General features: G+C 44.9%; 1 protein-coding gene and 1 long non-coding RNA gene across 3 annotated transcripts in view; one reads left to right on the top strand and one right to left on the bottom strand.

The window, feature by feature from the left end:
• Positions 1-274: 274 nt before the first annotated feature.
• On the bottom strand, positions 275-12,801 carry LOC103791682 (uncharacterized). Of its 2 annotated transcripts, XR_013532697.1 has the most exons (5): positions 11,792-12,801; positions 9,391-9,815; positions 7,866-8,903; positions 2,714-2,833; positions 275-1,568 (listed from the first exon to the last, which is right to left on the bottom strand). It is a non-coding gene; the product is annotated as an uncharacterized LOC103791682 (long non-coding RNA). The 2 variants fall into 2 exon arrangements; XR_001910342.5 differs by lacking the exons at positions 275-1,568; positions 2,714-2,833 and having other exon boundaries at positions 5,220-8,903.
• Positions 12,802-13,067: 266 nt separating this feature from the next.
• Positions 13,068-22,242, top strand: part of ICE1 (interactor of little elongation complex ELL subunit 1) — a 171,254-nt gene continuing 162,079 nt past the window's right edge. The window contains exon 1 of the mRNA XM_078365940.1: positions 13,068-13,390. Within this exon, the coding sequence (XP_078222066.1) occupies positions 13,307-13,390 (84 nt within the window). The 5' untranslated portion in view covers positions 13,068-13,306. The remainder of the gene's footprint in view (positions 13,391-22,242) is intronic.

Here is a 22,242-nt window from a genome sequence, read left to right as displayed (position 1 = left end):
GCGGAGAGGGAGGACATCAACTCCATCTATGATGTTGGGGCTTTGTCTTGTAGGTTACCTTAGTGACTGGCTTTTCAAACTAAGAAAACATCATGCTTATTTTTGTTCTGTTGTTTTGCTTCTCTTGAGACAGGGTCTTCCTCTGTTGCCCAAGCAGGAATACAGTGGCACGATCATAGCTCACTGCAGCTTCAAACTCCTGGGCTCAAGCAATCCTCCTGCCTCAGCTTCCCAAATAGCTGGGACTAGAGGTGTGTGCTACCATGCCAAGTTGATTTTTTTTTGTAGAGCTGAGGTCTCACTATATTGTCCTGGCTGGTCTCAAACTCCTGGCATCAAACAATCTTCCTACCTTAGCTTCCCAAAGCACTCAGATTACAGACGTGAGTGTCTGTGTCCAGTTCTTTTGTTCTTTTTTTAAAAGAAAACAAATGTGTCAAAGCTGTAAAAGATGGTGGAATGAGATGAGAGAAGCCACACCACAGATCAGTAGGTGATACTGGGTATACCTGTGTGGTAATGGAGCCTGCCCACGCTAGGAGTGAGGCAGTGTGGATGAGAAGAAAGAGGCACTTAGAGAAGGCATGGAGAAAACAGTGAGCAGAGAGTTGACAGAGAGAATGAGCCATCATTGACAGAAAGGAGGAAGATAAGCTAAGAAACCAGCTTGGGAAAACTCAAGAGTTCATATGTAGTTTTGTGTCTTCTTCCAAAGCAGTGGAAGAAAGTATCCAAGCCATACCCAGGCTAACAAGCAAGGAGCAGGAATCACTAGCTATCCTAAACATACAGGGGCTTAATGCAGAGAATCAAATACTTCCAGTAGGGTAAAAAAGCTGGAGAAGTGATCTGTGCCCCTGGCTCCAGGCATAAGTCTGGAAGGCCTTTCTGAAAAGCTGTGCTTAAGGAAGAAGTTAGAATGGAGTGTCATCCACCAAAAGTGCCACGGAAAGCTATTTAGGCAACTCAGCATCTCCACACCATTCTATGCTGAAACTGCTGCCATACTGAATCACAACAAATGATCCTGCCCAACACAGTGGATTTATTCTCCATACAAATGAAAAGCAGCCCATCTTCTCCACAAAAGAAGAGCTATCCAGGGTCTTGTCCGTCAGCACCTTCATCACTGGAGATGTCCTTGTCAGTCACAATCATAACCTCTGCAAACAATAGACTATATTAAGGCATCAATCACTTCCAACACCTCTATCAAACTAAAAGAGAAAAGGGAAAAAGAAAAAAGGAACTTGGCTAATATAACTTTCCTGGAATGAGAAAGAAATTTTAGTTACTATAGTCTTTCTTTCTACCAGCGATCAAAAAGCTTATTTCCATAAGTGTTCATAATTATAATTATTTACAATAAACTTCTTTTTGTCTATTTGAAAAAACACTTTGGCCATTTTCCTGGTAAATAAAATCTTCATTCTTCATGGGTTTGATCCCTTTGGGTCCTGTTTATATTGGATCGTTACAGTCTTGTGTTAACTTTGCCACTGGTTTCCCAGTACTGATGACGCTGATGATAATCTGGGATTCCGCATTCCTGATCTGGGAACCGATGCCTTTAATCAAGGAAAATACAAAGTTAGAGGAACAGGAACTCAACACTTGTGAGTGGCATATTAAGTGCAACATGCCAAATAAAGGGAGGCGGGACTCGGTGGCTTACGCCTGTAATCCCAGCACTTTGGGAGGCTGAGGCAGGCAGATCACCTGAGGTTGAGAGTTCAAGACCAGCCTGACCAACAGGGAGAAACTCTGTCTCTACTAAAGATACAAAATTAGCTGGGTGTGATGGCACATGCTTGTAATCCCAGCTACTTGGGAGGCTGGGGCAGGAGAACTGCTTGAACTAGGGAGGTAGAGGTTGCACTCCAGTCTAGGCAACAAAAGCAAAACTCTGTCTAAAAAAAAAAAAAAAGGAGTTGTGTATTCTCACTTCCAGGAGTCTGGGGCTGGAGCTCATATAGTTTGGCCATTGGGAAAACAGCCTCACACCTTGGTCATCCTTTCAAAGTGCATACTGCATTCTACAGGACATCACCCAGTCACAAGTGATGCCACTGACAGATGTTATCTGTGTATGCAAGAGGTCAGTCCCCCACTGTTTAAGGCCAGCTGCACATGTGTGTTAGATAGGAAGACTGCAGAATGCCATAGGAATGAGGCCATTGCTTCACTTCTCTTGCTAGAAAATGAGTTATTAGGTCAGAAACAAAGATTATGTGATTCCATAATCGTATTAATGCATTCTTTTTGATGGTAGTATTGGCAGAAGCATTTCATACCCAAAATGTCTATTCCAGAGAGGACAAATAACTGTTGGGGTTTTTTTTTTCCACAATAAAATGGGTCTTATGTAATGAAACTTCCCCTGCATGTCTGTCTGCCCCCAACAGAATGACTTCATATATGACAGTCAACATCATCCACTCTTAATAGGAGGCACAAACAGCAAGGATGGGCCAAGGCAGCCTTAGTGAGGGAAAGCCCATGTTGTTGAACTCATCTTTAATCTTCATCCCTGACACCAGGGCCGTCTTATTCCTGAGCTTATTGGGAAAACACAGATGGCATAAGAAAAGGCTGGCCGACACTCCCAGGCTGGTCATCTCTACCCCTTGGTTCCTGAAACACTTATCTGAAATTGATGCCCTTTGGTGAAGATTCATAAAGAACACAAATATCTTAGACTCTGTGCTCATACCTCTTCTACAGATGTCTTTGTCACCAGTTCTCCAGGCTTATTTCTTTCAGGTCCTCAAGTATCCAACCTGCCATCAACTTCCTGTGAATCAGTTATGAGCTGTACCTCCGGACACGTTTCCTTCCAAGAAAAAATGAGATATGACACATTCTGCTTGATTTCTTCCCTTGGGAGAAATTCCCTTTACTACTCTTCCGTTGGAGCAAACCTGGGAAGAGCTGTAGAAATCTCTCATGAGCTGTTACCAGCATACCACGAAGAACCTTCTGTAAGTTAGCATCCACATTTGTTTACCTCAGACAATCAAGGGAGGCCACAGTTGAGGACTGGCTATAAGAGAGACACCTGTGTGCGTCATTGGTGGGGATGCTGAGAGCCGAGTCTCTGGATCACGCTTCTGCTCAGCCTCATGTACGCCACTTTCATTCCACCCAGTACTCTTATAAAAGTCAAACTATGTGACTCATGATTTAGTTCTTATAATTACTTGATGTCCTGTAGTTAGGCATCTGGTCTCTACCAGGGCCCAGGAAAAACAAAGAACAATTTCAGAAAAAAAAAAAATGTTCTAGTTATTTTCCAAAAAAGTGTTACTAGGTGATATGGTTTGGATTTGTGTCCCCCAGCCAAATCTTATGTCAAATGGTAATCTCCAGTGTTGGAGGAGGGGCCTGGTGGCAGGTGACTGGATCACGGGGTTGGGGGAGGGGATTAACCCCTTGATGTTCTAACAGTGAGTTCTCGCAAGATCTGATTAAGAGTGTGCAGTGCCTCCTCCTTCTCTTTTCCCTCCTGCTCTGGACACGTAAGGTGTGCCTGCTTCCCCTCTGCCTTCTGCCATGATTTTGAGTCTCCTGAGGCCTCCCTAGCCATGCTTCCTGTACAGCCTGTGGAACCATGAGTCAATTATAAATTATCCAGGCTCAGGTTGTTCTTTACAGCTGTGCAAGAATGGACTAAGAAATTATTGCAAGTGGCTGGCAATAGTTTCCATGAAGCGTCTGGTCCTTCCTAATTCATCAGCTAGGATACCAGATAGCAGATCTCTTTGCCCTCTCTCGCTTCAAGCTCTCCTTAACGCTGTATTTCAAAGTACTCAATAAGTGGGTCAGAGCACCGTACCCAAAGAAAGTATACTCTCCCTCCAAAATCAAATTTAAAAAAAAGCCTGACCAAATAAAAAAGGAGCATTGAGCTTCATTTCAATATCAGATGGAATGAAAGTTTAATGCTTACTTTTTAGTTATAGGGTGTCAAGTAACAACAATGGTCTTTCACTCCCCACCGTTGGGTTACAACTGGAAGAGCAGAAGCTTCACAGGCGCGGTGGCCCTTACACATTTTCGCTGGACTTATCTCCCCTGCTCCATATTACATGGAATTGACAGGATATTTCTGGCTTGCCAAGTTCAGTAAGTGTGATGTCATCAAGGACTTGAACCAATATAGTGCCCTGTAGAATGGCAAGATAATCAAGTTCCCCGGGGCTAACCTGTGATAGAGAGTAGGAATGCTGGTGTGTAGCAGAGTGAAAGAGTCCTGAGTATCTGACACATTTTGCCCAAACTAATGTTCCTTTTGCCCTGGCTTAATAGCTTTGTAATATAGTCCAAGACATACTACCAGCTTCCTCTGTAATTCAATATGAATAAATGAAAATTATGTAATTAAATATAAACAAGTTGTAACATTATAATAGCTTTGATGAGTAATTCTTCTCTTCCTGAGTCAGATTCTATACTGTGCCTCTAAGATATGCAAGGATTCGATTGTAACTCTATAGATGCAGAGGTAATGGGACAGGTAGAAATTGGCATGAAAATAACTGTCCTTTCTTTAAAGCTGTATCAGGTGATGATAGGCTCCGCCTTATCAAGGCCGGGGGCCTCTGTTAACAAGAGAAGCTCTGAAGCCTCATTCCTTGTCTCTTATTCTCACTCTTAACCCATTTCCTGTATTTGCTGAAGAAGACCTGGTGAAGTTCTGAAGCAACTTTCACTGTGATTCAGTCATGTGTATGATTGGCCTCCATTCAGGACTTCAGGCTACATCAGGTCTGCAGCTACACGGGATAAGCATTAGTTCAGGACTTAGAGATCTGTCATGGACATACCTTGAACTGAGTATGTAAACTCTCAAGCCGACATTTTCTTTCTTTGAACCCTTCAGTTTGGTCACAAGCAGCTGGCTCCCCACCCTCCTTAGAGTCCTCATTCTCACTATGATGTTGCTGTAGTCACTGGGTCCTCCGTCTGCCTTCAACAGGCTTTGCATTCCCAGGGACTGCGGGAGATAATTTAAGCAGCTGTTTCCTAGTGTGTCAAAAGTCCAATTTCTCATTTACTAGTGGTAATTAGGGCCTTATTGCCCTCAAATCCACCCAAGGCTGATAAGCAGTTCTAGGGTCTTGCTCCTAGGGACTGTTGCATACAACTACTTTTGCTACTAAATCCCATATTAGCAAGCATTACATTGCAAGAAATAAAAACAGGCACAAAAAGACAACTACTGTGTGATCTCACTTATATGTGGAATCTTAAGAAGTTGATCTCATAGAAACAAAGTAGAGAGGTAATCACCAGAGTGGGGGCTGGAGGGATGGGGGAATGGGAGATGTTGAGAGCTAAACAATGTGTACACATGGGCATAGAGAGTGGAACGACAGACATGGAGACTAGGAAGGGTGGGAAGGCGGGAGGGGTGAGGGATAAATTACTTAATGAGTATAATGTACATTACTCAATTTACACTTATAGTAAAAGCCCATCCTGGGTCACCACTACACAATATATCCATGTAACAAATTTGCTTGTATACCCTAAATTTATACAAATGTTTTAAACCAGACACAAAGTTTCAGTTCCACTGGAGGGGTAAGTTTTGGTGATCTATTGCACTGCATGTTGACCAGTTAATCATAATGTATTGCATATTTCAAAACCGCTAAAAGAATAGATTTGTAACATTCTCTCTCTCTACACACAAAATGTAAGTTAGTGAGGTGATGGATATATTAATTGGCTTGGTTTAATTTTTCTACAATGTATCAATTTTTAAGCCCATCCTAACCACTTTAAGTAGAAAAGACTTTAAAATGGAGTGGCCACAGTGTTGCTGTACACTGGGGTTGGAAAACTAGTTCCAGACTTGGCCTTCAGAAAGGACTCTGGAACACTGCAGGCCCATGCGGGCCAAAGGCTGCTACCTCTGCTGAGTGAGGAAGGCATGGAGTCAGGAGCAGAGCATGTACCTGGTGCCTGGAAGTCCTCCTTTCCCACCGAAACAAGAAAGCACCAGCCATCACTGCTGCGAAGGGGCTTGATGCCTGCAAGACGACCACTATGGGGGTGGAGAGGCAAGCTCTCCTGTACAGCCAGAGCAGCAGGGATGGGTCTTGCCCTTGCTTCTTCCTTCCACAGCTTTTGTGAGTACATCTAATTATCAGGCTCTAACTCACATCCAAAACTCTAGCTATGAACATGCAAGGTTAGCTGTCTAGACCCTCCAGTCCACAAAAGACCCACAAGAAGGAAGATTAAGGATGCTGCTGCCAACCACCTCCGTCTTCCACATTAACACATGTTTAAGAACAGAGATAACAACCTTAGTTTAATGCAATCGGTGTCCTTGACTGTGATTTATCACGTGTCATTTGTTTGCAACTTCAGTAACACTGGAGAAGTTTGTTGCTTTCTTTTCTAATTATTCTTCTCCAATTTGATTTCATTTCCATTACTTAAGTTTTAGTGTCCTGTGATAGCTGCTTAATCTGAACAACTAATCTTCAGCTGGGGCATTAACTGAGTGCTGAGCAAGCATTTTTGCTCACTTCTTTAAAATAGCTACTCTCGTAGGGTCAAGTGCTTTGCTTTTTGTATGATATTCACAGACAGCTCTTTAAACAAATCTCCAGATATAAACTATATATATATATATACACATACACACACACACACACGAGACAGTATCTTGCTCTCTTTCTCAGGCTGCAGTTCAGTGGTGCAATCACAGCTTCCTGCAGCCTCAACTTCCTGGGCTCTTGTGATCCTCTTGCCTCAGCTTCCTGAGTAGTTGGGACTGCAGACACACACCACCACACCCAGCATTAGAGACAAGGTAATGCTGTTAGCCCAGACTTAAAACAGTAATTTTTCCAGTGATATTTTATCACTAGGTTTGTTAAGGCTTCTGCAGTTTTCTTTTATGGCTTCAAGTGAGCAGGCACACCTTGCTTCTAACTCAGTTACTAGAATCAGAAGTGCCCGAACCTTTGTGGGTTGTGCTTTCATCCAGCTATCGGCTCTCTAACACATCCATTTATTTATTCACTCAGTTCACTGATTCAGTAATTATTTCTTCATAGATGTGTAAGAGACATGGTCTGGGCACTGGGGACATGGCAGTGAGTGCGTTCTGCCCCCTGGGACAGACGTCAGGGCACAAGGAATGGAGAGGATGATGCATACAATGAGAGGTGCTGGGAGTCGCACACACGCTGACTGTGGCTGGCAGGGGCGTGGAGTAGAGAGGAGTGAGGCAGCCTACTCGGTTTTCAGCCCTAGCAAGTGGGGGGAACAGGGGCACATGCAGGGAGTGTGCTGCAGGGAGATGCTCCTCACAGGACCCGGGAGAGAACCGACTGCCTGGGATGGCAGTGACCATGATGGCGGTGGCAAGACAGGCAGACAGCCTTCTTACCAACAAGACTCATACTGCTTAGATGTGAGGAGGAGACAAAGGAAAAAAAAAAGAAGGACCAAGAATAATACCAGAATAAAACAAAAAAGTTTGATGTTCAAAACACTATCAAGGACATTTCCCAGAGGAACTGGACTAGAACGGACCTTGAAGAACTGGCTGGATTTACTGCCTGGGATGGCAAGGGGGTGTCACCTGCACACCAAGCCCAATCTTACAAAGGGGCTGCCTGGAGCCATGCACTGTGAAGAATAAGAGCTGGGCACACACAACAACCGAGGAATTGACTGGGAGGCGGGTGAGAAGGAGGGAGAGGGGAGGGGGCGGGTGGGTGTGGATGCACATGCCTCAGGAGGGGAGCACTGAGCAGAAGTGATCATAAAGCCACTTCCTCCATTTCTTGGTTTTTAAATCATTGTTGTCTGTGGGATTTGTCCTCTGGGCTCTCTCTTACCCCAGATGAAGTCTTGGGCATGCACCCTAGCCTTCTCAGTCACTCTGAGACAACACAAAGTCCAGTGCGATGTGCTGTCACCTATGTCCCGTCTTCAACGAGTTTCTCCCACACGTTTGGAGCTGGTGGCTGTTCTTAGACGCCAGCAAGATGAGTGTGGTGGGTAGGAGTGCGGCATGACAGGCTTTTTCTTTGCTCCAACATTTTCCTTATTCACCAGCTAGTGAATTCCTCCAAGCTTGGGGTGGGAGAAGAAAGCATCAAAAGAAAAAGATGCAGTCTTTCACAGCTCATTCAGCTGTAACCTGGGTTCACCGAGTGCTTGAGTCCAAGGTCAAAAACAGGCTGGTAGGGTGAGCTTCTTTCCCGCAGGGAGCTCCTCAGGAGGATCCAGCATCTTACACACATGACCGTGGTAGGGTTCAGCTCCAAGACCCACATTACACCCAAATTATTTTAAGAGAGGAAAGGTAAAAACAAAACACTAAAATATCACAGAAGGAGCCACTGCGACAAGCAGCTGACACCCTTGGGCTGGAGAGAACAAAGGAAAGGGGAGGGAGTAAGCAAAACTAAGAAACGTGGAGGAGCTGCCGCCCACAGCTCACACACAGACATCTGAGGAGGGACCTTCTGGGCTGATGCTGGGGTCGCTGCTCTTAGAGCCAGTGCCCTGTGGAGCCAGGAACCCAACTTTGCTGGCATCTCTGAGGGGCTCTGCATGTGTCAGAGAATCTGCCAACCAGATTCATATGCTGCTCTGCTCGTAAACTGGCAGAGTATAAAAGGAAAGGTATGGGGTTGAGACAGTAGCTTAACCACCAGCTCAGCATCCTGGGATTCCTTTCTCTTCCAGTCAGCAGGAAGTGACAAAGAGAATGGGAAGACCCTAGGGGCCAGGCCCCTTCTGCTGATGTTTGGCTGGTAGAACGTAATCACGTGTCAGGTTCCGGTGAGCGGCTGCCGCTGTCTGCCACTGGTGCTGTGCGGATACAGTTCCAAGTGAGTCTTTCCAACTGCAGACATCCAGCTATGGTTCTTTGGATGGGGGATGGAAGAGATAAGTGTTATTCCTGGCTGCTCGCTTCCACTCTGCTTCAGCCCTGCTTTCCTCCCTGCTCCTGCTGAGATGCCCACCATATCCAGTGTGCAGAGACCCTTCTTCATCCCAGGGCTAGTGAGCATGAGGCTCAGTAACCTCCAACCCATCTCCTGGAGCTGTCCTGTGGTTCCCCTGGAACCACTCTAGGGCACGTAGTGTCTGACTCTGAGTACTTCACTTCATGGGGTACTGCTTTCAACAAATGCTCTGGAATATAGCATCATTGAGAGGTAACTTGATTATTAACATATATGTCCACTGAAATGGCTAATAAATGTAGTCTAGAAACCAAGAAGACCCCTCACCGGCCTCAGGTGAAGGGAAAATATGTCCCTCCCTTTCCTATCGCTCCTCAGAGGTAGGTGGGACCTGCCCTTGCCATCTAAGAGAATCCCCTCCTCAACACGTGTCACCTCTGCGTACCTGCCTTCTTCCTCCTCCAGTCTTGGAAGCAACAGGAAGCTTCTCATGTGACCAACTGTTACAGCCGCCAGGCGTTCACACACCCACAAGGCAGAGCGGGCTCGTCCTCCTTTACAGAGGGCGACTGCCGTGTGCAGGTCATCAAAGTCCTTTCAAATGCTGCTTTATCCATTTTTTCTTTTCTCAATCAGCTTCCTCAGGTTGAAGAAAATTTTGCTTTAACAATCATATTAGTTTTGCATTCTATTTCAAACTGACTGTCTTAAAACTAATTTTTTTTTTGGTCTGGTTTCTAGGTAAAAATCAGTGTTTCAGGAAGAAGCAACATGTTTACCCTCTGGCTTCAAATCACTTTGAGGGTAAGTGCTGAGGCTGTGAGCAAATTGCTGATATCTGGAGACAAGTTGAAAGCCCACCACCACAACCTGAGAAAAACAAGCAAAGACAGCTTAGGACTAAGCATGGCGGAACATGCCTGGGCGGACAGCTAGGTGGTTCCCACAAGATGCCTGCCTTCCATCCCAGGATACCCCAGAGGATGGCCTTTCCCCTCCGGAAGAGGGTTCGGTGATGTCCTGATACCACTGGAAATTCTATTTATTTGGAAAACACACAGGGAAAGACAGACATCTTGTGGGCATATCATAGCATTACGTCACAGGCCTGGAAATCAATACCTAATAATCAGGTAACATCACTGAATAACACACTTGGTCATAAAGAATTCCATCAAACATCTCTCCAGCTTTTAAAAGAAAAAAAATGAACATATAGTTCATTTTTCTTATGGTTAAATGCATCAAATAAACACATAGCCTTGAACTTCCAAAGAGCAGAGAGCTTTCCATTTTGAGTTTTCCTTGGTTTCTAGACCACATCTATTAGCCATTTTAGTCGATGTATATGCTAATAAACCAAATCAACAGTTACCGCTCAATGATGCTAATTCCAGAGCTTTCGTTTTAAGCAGGTACCAGGTACCTGAGAGGTAATGAGCATTGCCGGGCGAGAACTGAGACTTTTTTAGTTGGATCCTCTGAACAGCTGGCTGGATTCGACGGGCACAGGGAATCCCAAGACCAGAATCTGGAATGCAGACATTCCTCTGGGTCTTAGGGTTTCTCTGGCAGAAAAACAGAAACTTTATCTTGGAAATTTGACAAGAAAAATGCTTGTAAAGAAAAAGCAAACCAACTTTTTCCTATGAGTAAGCTGAAGATATATTTATCTATTTTCCGAAATGGATATCACCATCAATAAATTATTACAAACGACTCTCTGTCTAGTGAATCCTATCGAGTGAGTCCAATCCTTGTCACTTTGTACTGAAATTACAGTGGTCCTCTGTTAAGGAAACACCAGCACACATATGTCATCTGCTTAGGAATCTAAAGACAGATGTGTGATTCCAAAGCCACAGGTCACCATTTGCTGCAGTACAGATGTTTGCTTGCTTGTTTCCTTCGTGAGGAAGGAACAGGTGTGGACCATCACGTGGGAAAGAGAAAAAATGTAATTTTGACCATTCCTCAATTCGTGGCCCACATACATTCTCATTATGACCAATAGTCACACCTGTTTTTGTACAGCCTGCATGCTAAGAATGACAAATAAGTGGCACAGACCTGTGTGACCCACAAAACCTAAAATATTTACCACGTGGCTCCTCAGAGTTTACCTATTCCCGCATTTCATAAAAAGACTGGTTTTCATGAAATGTTTTGAGAACTAGCTTTGAGAAAGGTAGGAGAAAATGGAATTCTATTAATATTTTTGAAGGGAAGTGTCTGTTGTTTCTTACCTTCAATTATTCGCAGCAAATTTGACTCCTTTTGACCTTCATTTAACATCTGCTGTGCAGTATTTAAAGGGAAGTCTCATCTCTAAGATATAAAAGTAACTATCATCCAATTCAAAATGTGGTGTTATTCAAACTTACTCAGTGCTAAGGGGCAAAAAAGGTGGGAGAGCCTTGGGGTTGCGGAGGTAAACCACGGAACCTGGAAGAGCAGGTAGGATTTCCACACCTAGAGCTGGAAGGAAGTGAGTTTCAGGCGAGTGGAAAACAATTGCAAGGGTGCACAGGCAGGGAGGCAGCAGTGAGAATTCCAAGTTCCCCTAATGATAAAAGTGCATCGTACCTGTGAGTACGATGGTGTAGAGGGAGAGAGAGCTGGTGTCTTCGCCATAATGTGCTTTGGAAAAACACTCATTGAAGTAATTTTAAATAAAAGGAAAGTTATAGTGAAGATGCATTTGTCTGGAGTCAGAGGTTAGCACCGGAATGACCATGATCCCTACACATCTTTCTAATACCTGCTGCTCCTTTCCCTAATGGGTCACAAGGTCTGTCTTCCACTGTGTAGCTACATCCCTCTGTGGATCTGCTCAGAGCACTTACCTTTTCTCTTTTAACCTTACTCTTGTTTTCTGCCTATCTGTCTGAGGAAAGCTGGGACTTCGATCAAGGGCACGTCCTCAGTTACGTACACGCCTGTCTAGCTTGGGTGTCAACGACAGGACACCTAGCTATTGATGGATGGCGGTTCCTCCACTCCACAGCAGGTGGTATCCAGTGTGTAAGAGAGGCAGGGATGTGAAATTTCGAGAAGAAAATCCAGAGAAAAATGTAGACTGATTTTTTTTTTTTTTTTTTTTGGAAACGGTGTTTTCAGTTGCAGTTTCCATACGGAGGAGCTAGGAAATGGCTGGAAAGGTCTAGACATTAACACAAGCACTCTTTCTCTTGAATTTGGACTTTTTAACCAGACGATGGAGGCTGTGAGAGGCTTCTGAACAAGGTATTGATGGGGACAAGCTGTGATTACTAAAAAGACGATTCTGGTGGTGGCAGATAGGGTGAATGGAGATAAACACCTCAGTTCAAACGAAAGCTGAATTTACCCACTAACTACGGCTACAAGTAGTTTTTTTCCTTTTTCTTTCCATTTGCCCCCTCTTCCAGGAGATACCAAAAAACAGGATTTGGAGGTGGCAGGATAATAGCCAAACGGGTGGGCAGGGTGGCCAAGGATTCAACCAGGCTCTGGGCTTGGTGCTCACAGCTGGGCGTGGGAACCCGTCGCTCGGCAATCAGGGGCTGCCGCGGCGACCGGCGTGAACAGACGACCGAGGACCGAGAGGTCGGAAGACAAGGGGACCGTCACAGGAGCAGGGAAGCCGCCACCCGAGACCAAGGCCGTGCAACCAGCGCCGAAGCGCGCTGGGCGCGGCCTGAGAAAGCGCACGATCTCCGCCCGCCCCGCGGCGCTTCGGGAACTGTAGTCCTCCCTCTCCTGCTCCCTGGCCCGGGACGGGCTCCGGGACAGCTGCTATCCCTCTAGTTGTAAATCACGCACTTTCCAGTCCTGGACTTGGGGTCCTTCCACTCCGGCGGGCGTCTAGAGTTACGTCACGGGCGGGTCACCTCCCACACAGCGGTGGCGTTTAGGTGTTTATGGAAAGCCTGTCGTACAGCAAGCAGGCAATAAAGGATCGACCCCCAAAAGTGGAAGGAATACACCTCTGATGCCTCCACACCTTTTGGGCGCTCCTCTGCGGGCGTCTTCTCCGCCGCATAGCGCAGCTCCACTCCGGGTGTTGCTCAGGCATCCCTTTAGGCAGCCTGGAGCCTCGAAGGGGGGCGGGGCCAGCCAGGGCGGGGCGGGGCCCTGAGTGGAGTGCGTCGCGCTCGGGGGCCGCACCGGGTAGCGTTTCTCTTTAGTGCCTGAGGCAGCTCTGGCTCGGAGAGCCTTTCGCTAACCCTACGGGGACCTCTGTGCACGGATGGACCCGCCCGGACCCGGCGGGAAGCGGCCTGGCAGGCGGCGGCCCCGGCGGCATCAGCAGAGACAGGACGGGGCCGAGGCCGCGGGCCCCTGAGGCGTGCGTGCCCACCGGGCCCGGCAGCGGCACCATGATGCCGGGCGAGACCCACTCGGCGGCGCCCGGGACGGCGGCGGACCTGGCGCGATGTCAGGGCTGCGCCTCTCTGCAGCAGGTACGGCACCTCCCGGGGCCGCGGGCGCGGGGGGCGACTCTTGCTTGGCCGTCCGGGATCGCGGGGATGTGGGGTCCCGCCGCGCTGGCTGCGCCTCCGTATTGCTTTCCCTTCCCGACCGAAGCTCCTGGTTGCTCGTCTCCCTGCTCCCTTTTTCTTACACTAGTTTTGGGGACGACTTCCATTGCTTTGTTTAGGCTTGAAACCCAGAGTTCATTGACCGGAATGCCCTGGTGTAATGGTGGGGGTGGAGTGAGCGAGTTCCGGAGGGCCCGCACCTTCCCTACCCGGCCTCGGAGCTCCCCAGGGCTGACCCTTAGGTCAGTGAGTGACAGGTCAAATGCTGAGGGCAGTTATCTCTCTGAGGGTAGGGCTTTGGTCTTTAGCTCATCCTGAGTATTTGTTTGGAGGCAGAATCTTACGTGACATGTGGGTTGCCTGAGTCATTGGACTCAAAGGCTCTAGGGAGGCATGTCAGTTTGTATCAGATGTGCCATTCCGAGGCTGGTTTTTTCCAAAGCAAGCCAAGTAATTGGTCATGTCAAGTACCGTGTCAATTGTTTGATAAAAGTGGTTTATTAAAGGCATGAGAGACTGGAAGTATCTAACAGGGGCCTAGGCTCTTCTCTATAGCGACAGAAGGGGGAATTGCTGGAGTATGGCTCCAGATCTTATGGGGTGGTCGTTGGGAAATAGTCCCCCTCATTTCCTACGACTCTCCTAGCTGCCTGATGTCGGGGGTCTCTTTTAACTTCCTACTATCACGGTTTCAGTGTTAAAACGGGACGCCCCACCACTTCATCACCTATTCTGCCTAGCGTTCTAGGAACTACAGACATTGTGGTGAACAAAATAGGATCTGCTCTTATAAGTAGGATGCAAGTGTGTAAATAAGGCTTTAGAAGATTTTAGGTGTTAGAAAATAAATGAGGATGTTGGAATATTGGTCTTGTTTCTTAGCTAGGGGTAGTCAGGTAGGGTACTTTTGAGTCAGTGAGTTTCAGATATTTGCATGAGAAGGATTGGGCTGTCAGAAGAGACATGGGAAGAGCTTTCTGGATAGAGGGATTAATAGGTGGAAAGGTTCCTGTAGTGAGAAGGAGCAGGATGTCTTTGAGGAGCAGAACATAGTATGGTCGGCATGAGCATAGTGCGGAGGGAAGATCGTTTATGAGACCAGAAGGGAGCGCAGGCTAGGTAGGCCTTGCAGGGAAACTTGATTTGCATTTTAAATGCAGTATCTGTGAACTGATTGCAAACATTTCAAGTGTTGAAGGGAGAGGAGGTAGGAAATGTGCTGCTTTTGTGAGTAGAAAGAGAACTAATAATTAGTATGATCATTGGCTTCATTGAGCTGCATTGTGTAGATGTAACGCCCCCTCTCTCCCACCCCAAGAACCTGAGTAGAGTTCTTCCGACTCTTGGGGTCGGAGAGTATTTGTATTTATTATTTGAGCCAGTTCATTCACTTAACAAATGCTTATTGAGCATCTGCTGTATTTTAGACATTGCAGTTAAGGCAGTGGGGAGCTAAAGACAAAAATTCTTGACCTCTTGGAGCTTCTGTGTCAGGAGGGTGGCAGGATAAATGAAACAAATGTTATGTTAGAGGATAATAAAAACACTGTTTATGAATTGAACAGAGATGAGGAGGGAATGAATGGGCGAGGACTAGGCCAGTGGCTGCTGGAATTTAAGTAGGGAGTCCTGGAACGTTTATATTGGAACAAAGTTGAGAGAATAAGCTCTATTGAGACCTTGGAAGAAAAGCATCCCATGCAGTGAAAACATCAGTTGTGAAGAACTGTAGCAGGAGCTCGCTTGGTGTGCTGGAAGAGCAAGAAGGCCAGGGAAGCTGGAGTGGAGTGAATGCTGGGAGTCAGTGAAGTCGGGAAGGTAGGAGGTGGGTCTGATTGTGTGGGCTCCTGTAGACCATTGTTCGGGTTTGGGCTTCTCTGATGGAACAGTTAGTCATTGGAGGCTTTTGTGCAGGAGAACTACTGATGTGAATTGTGCTTTTCAGTCATGGATCTGTTCTGGTTAAAATTAGCAACTGTATCTTCTGGTTGCTTAGGCCAGAAACTAGATGGCATCTTCCATGCAGCTCTTTCTTCTCACAACCTGTATACAGTTGATCAGATTCTGTCCATTCTCCCATCATTATTCACCCACTTTTCAACATTTCTACTGCTTCCACCGTGAGGTGAATGACTCTAATCTATGGCCTAGAGATTGAATCTCCTTCCTTCCACTCTTGCCACATTTCTGCTGTGGGTTCTCAAAACATCAATGAGAGTAACCCTAGATCCAGGGGTCTGCAGACTTTTTCTGTAAGAGCAGAGTCACAAGTATTTAGGCTCTGGGGACTTGTTCATAGCTACTCAACTCTGCCATTTTCACGTGAAAGCAGCCATAGACAATTCATAAAGGCATGGATATGCCTGTGTTCCACTGAAACATTATAGAAACTGGACTAGGGCCTTAGTTTACAGGGCTCTTCTCTAAGTCAGGACACTATTGCATTTGGATTTTTTGTGGCCTGGAATTGGATTACCTTTTTAGGTGAAAGTTATGAGTAGAGTGTGGAGGAATTCTGTAGTAGTGCAAAGTGAGGCTAGAAAGATAGGTTCCTGGCAGTTAATAGAGAACGTTGAATGGTGACCATCATGAATTCTTGTACTTGTTTCTGACGGTGTTATGGGATGGTGAAGGTGTTTGCATGGTTGCATTAGGATAGCACTTGTAGTAGAAGTCCCAGTTGGTGGTGTGCAGCGTGGACTGGAGGGAGTGCGACTAGATACGGTAAATCTTGCTAACACATAATCATGATGATAAAAGCCTGAAGTAATTGAAGTTTCCTGGGAATGAGAATAAAGAAGAAAAAGGTTCTAAATATGAGACAGTGCAAAGAGTGGGCGGGTCTTATCTCAGAAAATGGAAGGTCCAGAGATTTAAAACTCGAATGACCATGAGAACTGTGGTAGATACAAGAGGAAGAAGAAATCAAGATGGAAGAGACCAAAGTTGGAATGACATCAGAACTAGGGGTTTTCAGCCATTTTCAAATTTAATGTTTGTGGAACACAGTGCTCCCAAGGTGCCGTAGTATCCCTCAAAGAAATAGCAGGGCAGGTTAGATGTGCACTGTGTTCAATGTAAGAATTTTATTTGGGCTGGGTGTGGTGGCTAACGCTTGTAATCCCAGCACTTTGAGGCCCACCGAGGCAGTAGATAGTGAGGTCAGAAGTTCAAGGTCAGCTTGGCCAAGATGGCGAAACCCTGTCTCTACTAAAAATATGAAAATTAGCCAGGTGTGGTGGCACGTGCCTGTAATCTCAGATAGTCAGAAGGCTGAGGCAGGAGAATTGCTTGAACCTGGGAGGCAGAGGTTGCAGTGAGCCAAGATAGAGGCACTGCTGCCTGGGCCACAGAGCAAGACTCCATCTCAAAAAAAAAAAAAAAAAAAAGTAATTTTATTTGGTGGAGGAGAGGTGTGGGGATAGGAAAATGAAGCATTATGTTCTGTCACCTAAAGGAATCTTTGAAACCGTGATGCCAATTCATGGACTATGTGCTGTCCTTAGAGTCAGTGACGGAAAACCAACCAGCTGAGTGATGTATGCTGGTTGGCTTTCCAGTTGATGAAGGGGAACATGGAATGGTGGGGAAAGAAGAAACATATAAAATGTGTTAGAGGGTTAAACAGAGAATGTGTTCCAGAGGGAATCAAGATCGGAAAGAATGAGAATTAAGGAAGAGCATTCCCTTTGGTCAATTGGTAGACAGCTACTTTTTGGAAGTCAATTTCTGCATGTATTGTAACTACATCAAGTTCTGTATTTCAGTTAAACTTCCGTGTGAGAGAGAAAGTAAAGAGGTTAGGTACTGAGAGGAGATATTCTGCACTATAGTTTTAACCCCTTGATCATGCAGAAAATTTACGAGCGTGATATAGGAGTCAGTCTTTCAAATAATAGGCAACCGTGTTGGTGTTGTGACTTCATTCTGAACTGTGATGAATGTTAGGCTGACTTGCCTCTATCTTGAATAGCGGTTTACTTGCACTGAAAATCTGCCTTTCATTTCTTAATCTTCCCTGTCCTTTTTTCTTCAGTTGTTGGAGAGATACCGTACCTTTGCTGAGATCAGTATTTGATTCAGAAGTGTACAGATTGACTGCATTTTATGCGTCTTTTGTTCGTAGTCTCACAAATTACTTTATATCTGCTTTGTCACTCATTGTTGACAGTTCATTGCTGATCCATTGCGCAGTGCCCATGTGGGTTACAGAACTTCGGCAGTCAGATATACCAGTGTGGGTCCTCACTCTAATCATATTATGTATGATCAAACAAAGTCTTAAGTTGTGTGTTTTTAAGTTAAACTAGTCACACTGACATAGTCAGTTTATTCTGGGGAAGGAGAGACCCGTATTTGCTGACTTCACTGCAGTGCAAAACAATTGGATTCTCTTGGGGATAGATCCAGGATGAGAATTTGAAACACATGATTATGTTGTTCATCTTATGTCACTAGGTTAGATTCAGTGAGTTTGGCGTATGGTTGTCTTTGGGACAGATTTGAGCCTGTCCATAAACTTGTGCTAGACTCCCAGTGATAATTTCTGGTGGTTTGAGTTTCATCGTTTGGAACTTGAAACATTTTCTTCCATACATACTGATTTAGAAATGGTTCTATTACAAGGAATGCTCACGAAATTGTAATTCATTCATTTACCAAACACATTTCTTGAACATCAATATATATATGATACCATGCTGTGTTTCAGAATACAATCATGAGCAGAAGAGCTCCTTCTAGTTGAGATTACAGTTAAGTAGAAAAGCAAGCACAGTATATGTATAATATAATAAATATTATGGTAAGGGACATATGAGGTGCTCTGAGCATATAGGAGGGGCAGCTATATAGGACTTGTGTTACCTCTGGGAAGGCTTCGTAAAAGTAAATCTAAATTGAGGTCTGAAAGATGATTTGCAGTTAACTAAGAGGGAAAGGATGGAGGGAGAGTGTTGTAGACAGAGAGAACAAGTTGTGCCAAGGCTTGGAGGGGAGAAAGTAGTTGACGATAGGTGAAGCACGGAGTAAAGGTGGGGATGACAGAGGTGGGGCTGGAGAGACTGGGGTTTGCTTTCTCAGCACCCAGAAGCCACCCTCTTGGTTTTGGTGGGTGGGTGTGGCTGGGGCACAGTTAGAGAGAGGTGGACATTCCCGCCTTGTCACCCTGTTCTGGTCTATGCTGTGCCAGAGAACAGCTGAGAAGACACACTTATCTCTGCTAGAGATTTGTGTAGGCTTTGATTTTAAATAAGAGCAGTTAATAAACAGCAAGCACACCAGGAATAGGAAATGTGGTTTATCAGAGAGGAGTCATGCTAAAAAATTAGCCCAATTTCTCCCAGCAAAGCACTAAATGTGAGTAGAGTGATTTTTAAAAATAATTTATTTTGAAATAATTTCACACTTATAAGGTTGCCAGAATAATGCGAATAACCCTGATGTTCTCAAATTCACAGATTGTTATACATTACTGCGTTTGCTTCATCATTGTGTGCTCACGTACACTTTGTCTCCCTTACATGCTCCAAGGTGTATTTCCTCCAAATGTGAACGTTTTCCAACATGATTAACCTACACCCCTCCAAATCAGGGTAGTAACATTGGTGCAGCTGTAGACCTCGTCAGATTTTGCTTGCTAGCCCGGGAGTGGCTTTCTTCTTTCTTATTCAAAGTCATGTCAGGAATATGTGTTGTATTTTATTGTCATGTCTCGTCAGCCTCCTTCATTTAGTCTTTGTCTTTCTTGTGAAAGTTTAGACAGCAGATCCTTGCATTCCTCAGCAAATGTTTTACAACTTCTGAAGGCATTTTTAGTTGTCATTGTAGGAAGTCCCCTTAAGACCACACTCAGGTTTCAGTACTCTTAGCATATAGTTACACTCATGGGTGTGGTTTCTTACGGGAAAAGGATGCAGAGTGAAACCAGTAAACGGAAAAGGCAGATGGGCAAACTCTGGGAAAAAAAGATTTCTGAGAGTGTTTCTCGGTGGAGTCACACAGGACATGCCTAATTGCTCCAGAATCAAGTTGTAACAGCACTTGTGACGGGTTGTCTACTGGGGAATCTCATTAGGGACCTTGTACCCGAGTTTTTTACTGGGGGCTAGTCATGTAGATACCTCTGGCTAGCAAGCACCAAGATTCCAGACTCCCACAAGGAAAGCAGGTGTTGAGCATAAACCACACATAGTGGGCCACTGTCATCAGTTTATGGAATGATGGGAAGGAACCCTCCAGAAATCTGAGTCCCCACGTGACAGCCAAGGGCCCGCCTTGCAAGCAGGTCTTGCTAAGGATCTTGTTCTCAGGCCTGCTGTGTTGTTTGCTGCCCACACACCTTGGGCTTGGGGAGTGCCACAGCAGCTGGTGGAGGCCAGGGATTCTGATGAACATCCTGTCTTCCTTCTAGCCCAAAACGTCAATAGTGCTGAAGTTAAGAAACTGTCCTCTCTCATATATTTACTGATTTGTTCTAGCAGACTACGTATCCCATTATTTGTTTGCTGCATTATCTGTATACTTACTGCCTTAGCATAACCACTTTGCCGGCTACATTGGCCGAGTCTTCTGTCACATCCTCTCAGCCGATCGGTCTGCTAGCATGCTTTTTGCCCTGCATACTCAGCCAGGCATGATTCTACTTTCCCAAGAAAGTAAGGCAGCAACATTCACAGTGACAATTCAGGAGGGTCAGGAGAGTATTGTATAAAGTTAAAATTGTCTGCCATAGGGGAGAATTAAATGGTGAACAAAATCTTGAGTAAGAGAGGGGACTGCTCTGGGAATTGTGTTTGTGAATAAGGATAGCTTGAGAAAATCATCCAGAAGGCAAAGAAAAACAAGAGATGGTAGTTATCACAGAAAAGAAGAGAGAATTGAAAATAACCCTGAGCTTTCCAATAGACTATAATGCAAGTTCTAGAAGAAGAGAAGAGGAGTGCTAGGAGAAAGCAATAACCGAGGAAACAGCCCCTAGTGTCTCCTGGAGAGGAAGAACACCTTGAACCTCACTTCTTCCTTAGCACTTGGACCTGTGCAGCAATGAGTGTGGGTCAGAAGAGCCTAAGTGTCCTTCACCCAGTCACATGCTGCTTATTTTCACAATTGTGAGGTTCATTATTTAGAGACCTTGGTTTCAACCAGCATAAATGACATTGGAACCTAATTGGAGGAAAACAAAATGTTTTATTAGAATATTACAGTATCTAACCACAGATAATATAGTATCTGACCAAATTTGAGCTGATATGCGGCAGGGCCTTAGGAAATAATGTTAGATGGAGACTAGACTGCTATTGGGTAACTGAGAAATCTTTTGTTTTCTCATTATAATGCTGTTTTGTGATCCTAAGTTCTTTAACCCAGTTTAATCTGAAAAGGCAGCTAGATAGGTGTGTAAGAGTTGTTAGAGACAGTCAGCAGCCCTCAGCCTCATTCATCCCTGCTTTCCAAGAGAGAACCATTTTTAATTACTTGCACTAGGTGTTTTATAATTAACTTCCCTTTCGTTAAGTAGTAGACTCATTGCTAACTTTGGGAGGTGAGGATTCAGCTGTCTTACTGCCCCATACTCCACCATACCTAAGCATATCTCTTCTCTCTCCATCTGTTCGGTATAATTATGATTTCAGTTAGATCAGTATTTGAAGTTGACTTTGTTATGACTATGTTGTTTGAAGAAGCAGTGATGTTTTCTTTTCTGTATGGTTTCTTGTTTTCCCTGATAATGATTATATCTTTAATTCAACTTTTCATCCTGAAGATGTTAGCACGTGCTTATCTATGCCAGGGACTGGATTGAACACTTTATATGGTGCATCCTATTTAATCCTGGTAGTATGCCTGTTATTTAAACTATTTGTGCTTCAGTTTCTCCATCTGTAAACCTAGAAATAGTACCGAGGCAGTGGGGAGGTTAAATAAATGTGCCCAGGGTCACTCAGCAGAAAGCAGTGGTGGAATAGGAATGTGAATCGGGCTCTGTGACTCTGGAGCCTAATGTTTCTTTGGGGTCTCTGGCAAAATACTTGACAACTCATAATGACATCTTGAAGCATCATGGGAAAGGTGAGCAAGAGTACCAGAGAACTCAAAAGAGAATGGGTGAGAAAAGAGGAAGAGTCACTTTGATTTTAGAAAAAAATAATAGTTTAAGTACATAACAAAACATGACTGCATTCACTTGCAAGTCTCTTCCAGTTTGGTATAAAGACTGAAATGTTTTCAGTCTTTGATTTTCTTCTCCCTTTGAGCCTTGGGGCCTGCAGTGTCATTCTGAGGCCTCCATTCTGATCTCCATTCTGAAGGACCGTGTTTACATCTTTCAGTACCTCCCTGAGAAAGGATGTCTGGGAAGCAGGTTTGTGGAGACTTTGCGAATTTGAAAATATTTGTCGTATTGAATTTTACCTTGGAATTACTTGCCTTCACAGTTTCAAAGGCTTTCTAGGTCTCTAGTTTTTAGTGTTGCTATTGAAGTCGGAACCCTTTCTAGCTCCAGATTCTTTGTGTATCAACTGATTCATTTTGTTTTGCTCTTGGGATTCTTGTAGGATCTTTACTTTGTCTCCAGTGATCTGAAATTTTGTGTTCTTACTTCATGGTTTGAATCATGTTGGAGTCCATAATCCAGGCCCTTTCAATGGGAAATTTCTAGATTTGCTTCCAGGAACTTTTGAGTACCAGTGTTTCTTCGATAAGGTCTCCATCTTTGCTTTATTCCTTATGTGGAACTCTTACTGTTGGGTATGTGGGATCTCTTGAATTGATAC

This window comes from Callithrix jacchus, chromosome 2 (assembly GCF_049354715.1).
Source record: "Callithrix jacchus isolate 240 chromosome 2, calJac240_pri, whole genome shotgun sequence".
NCBI lineage: Eukaryota > Metazoa > Chordata > Mammalia > Primates > Cebidae > Callithrix > Callithrix jacchus.
This window is presented reverse-complemented; position numbering and strand designations above follow the sequence as displayed.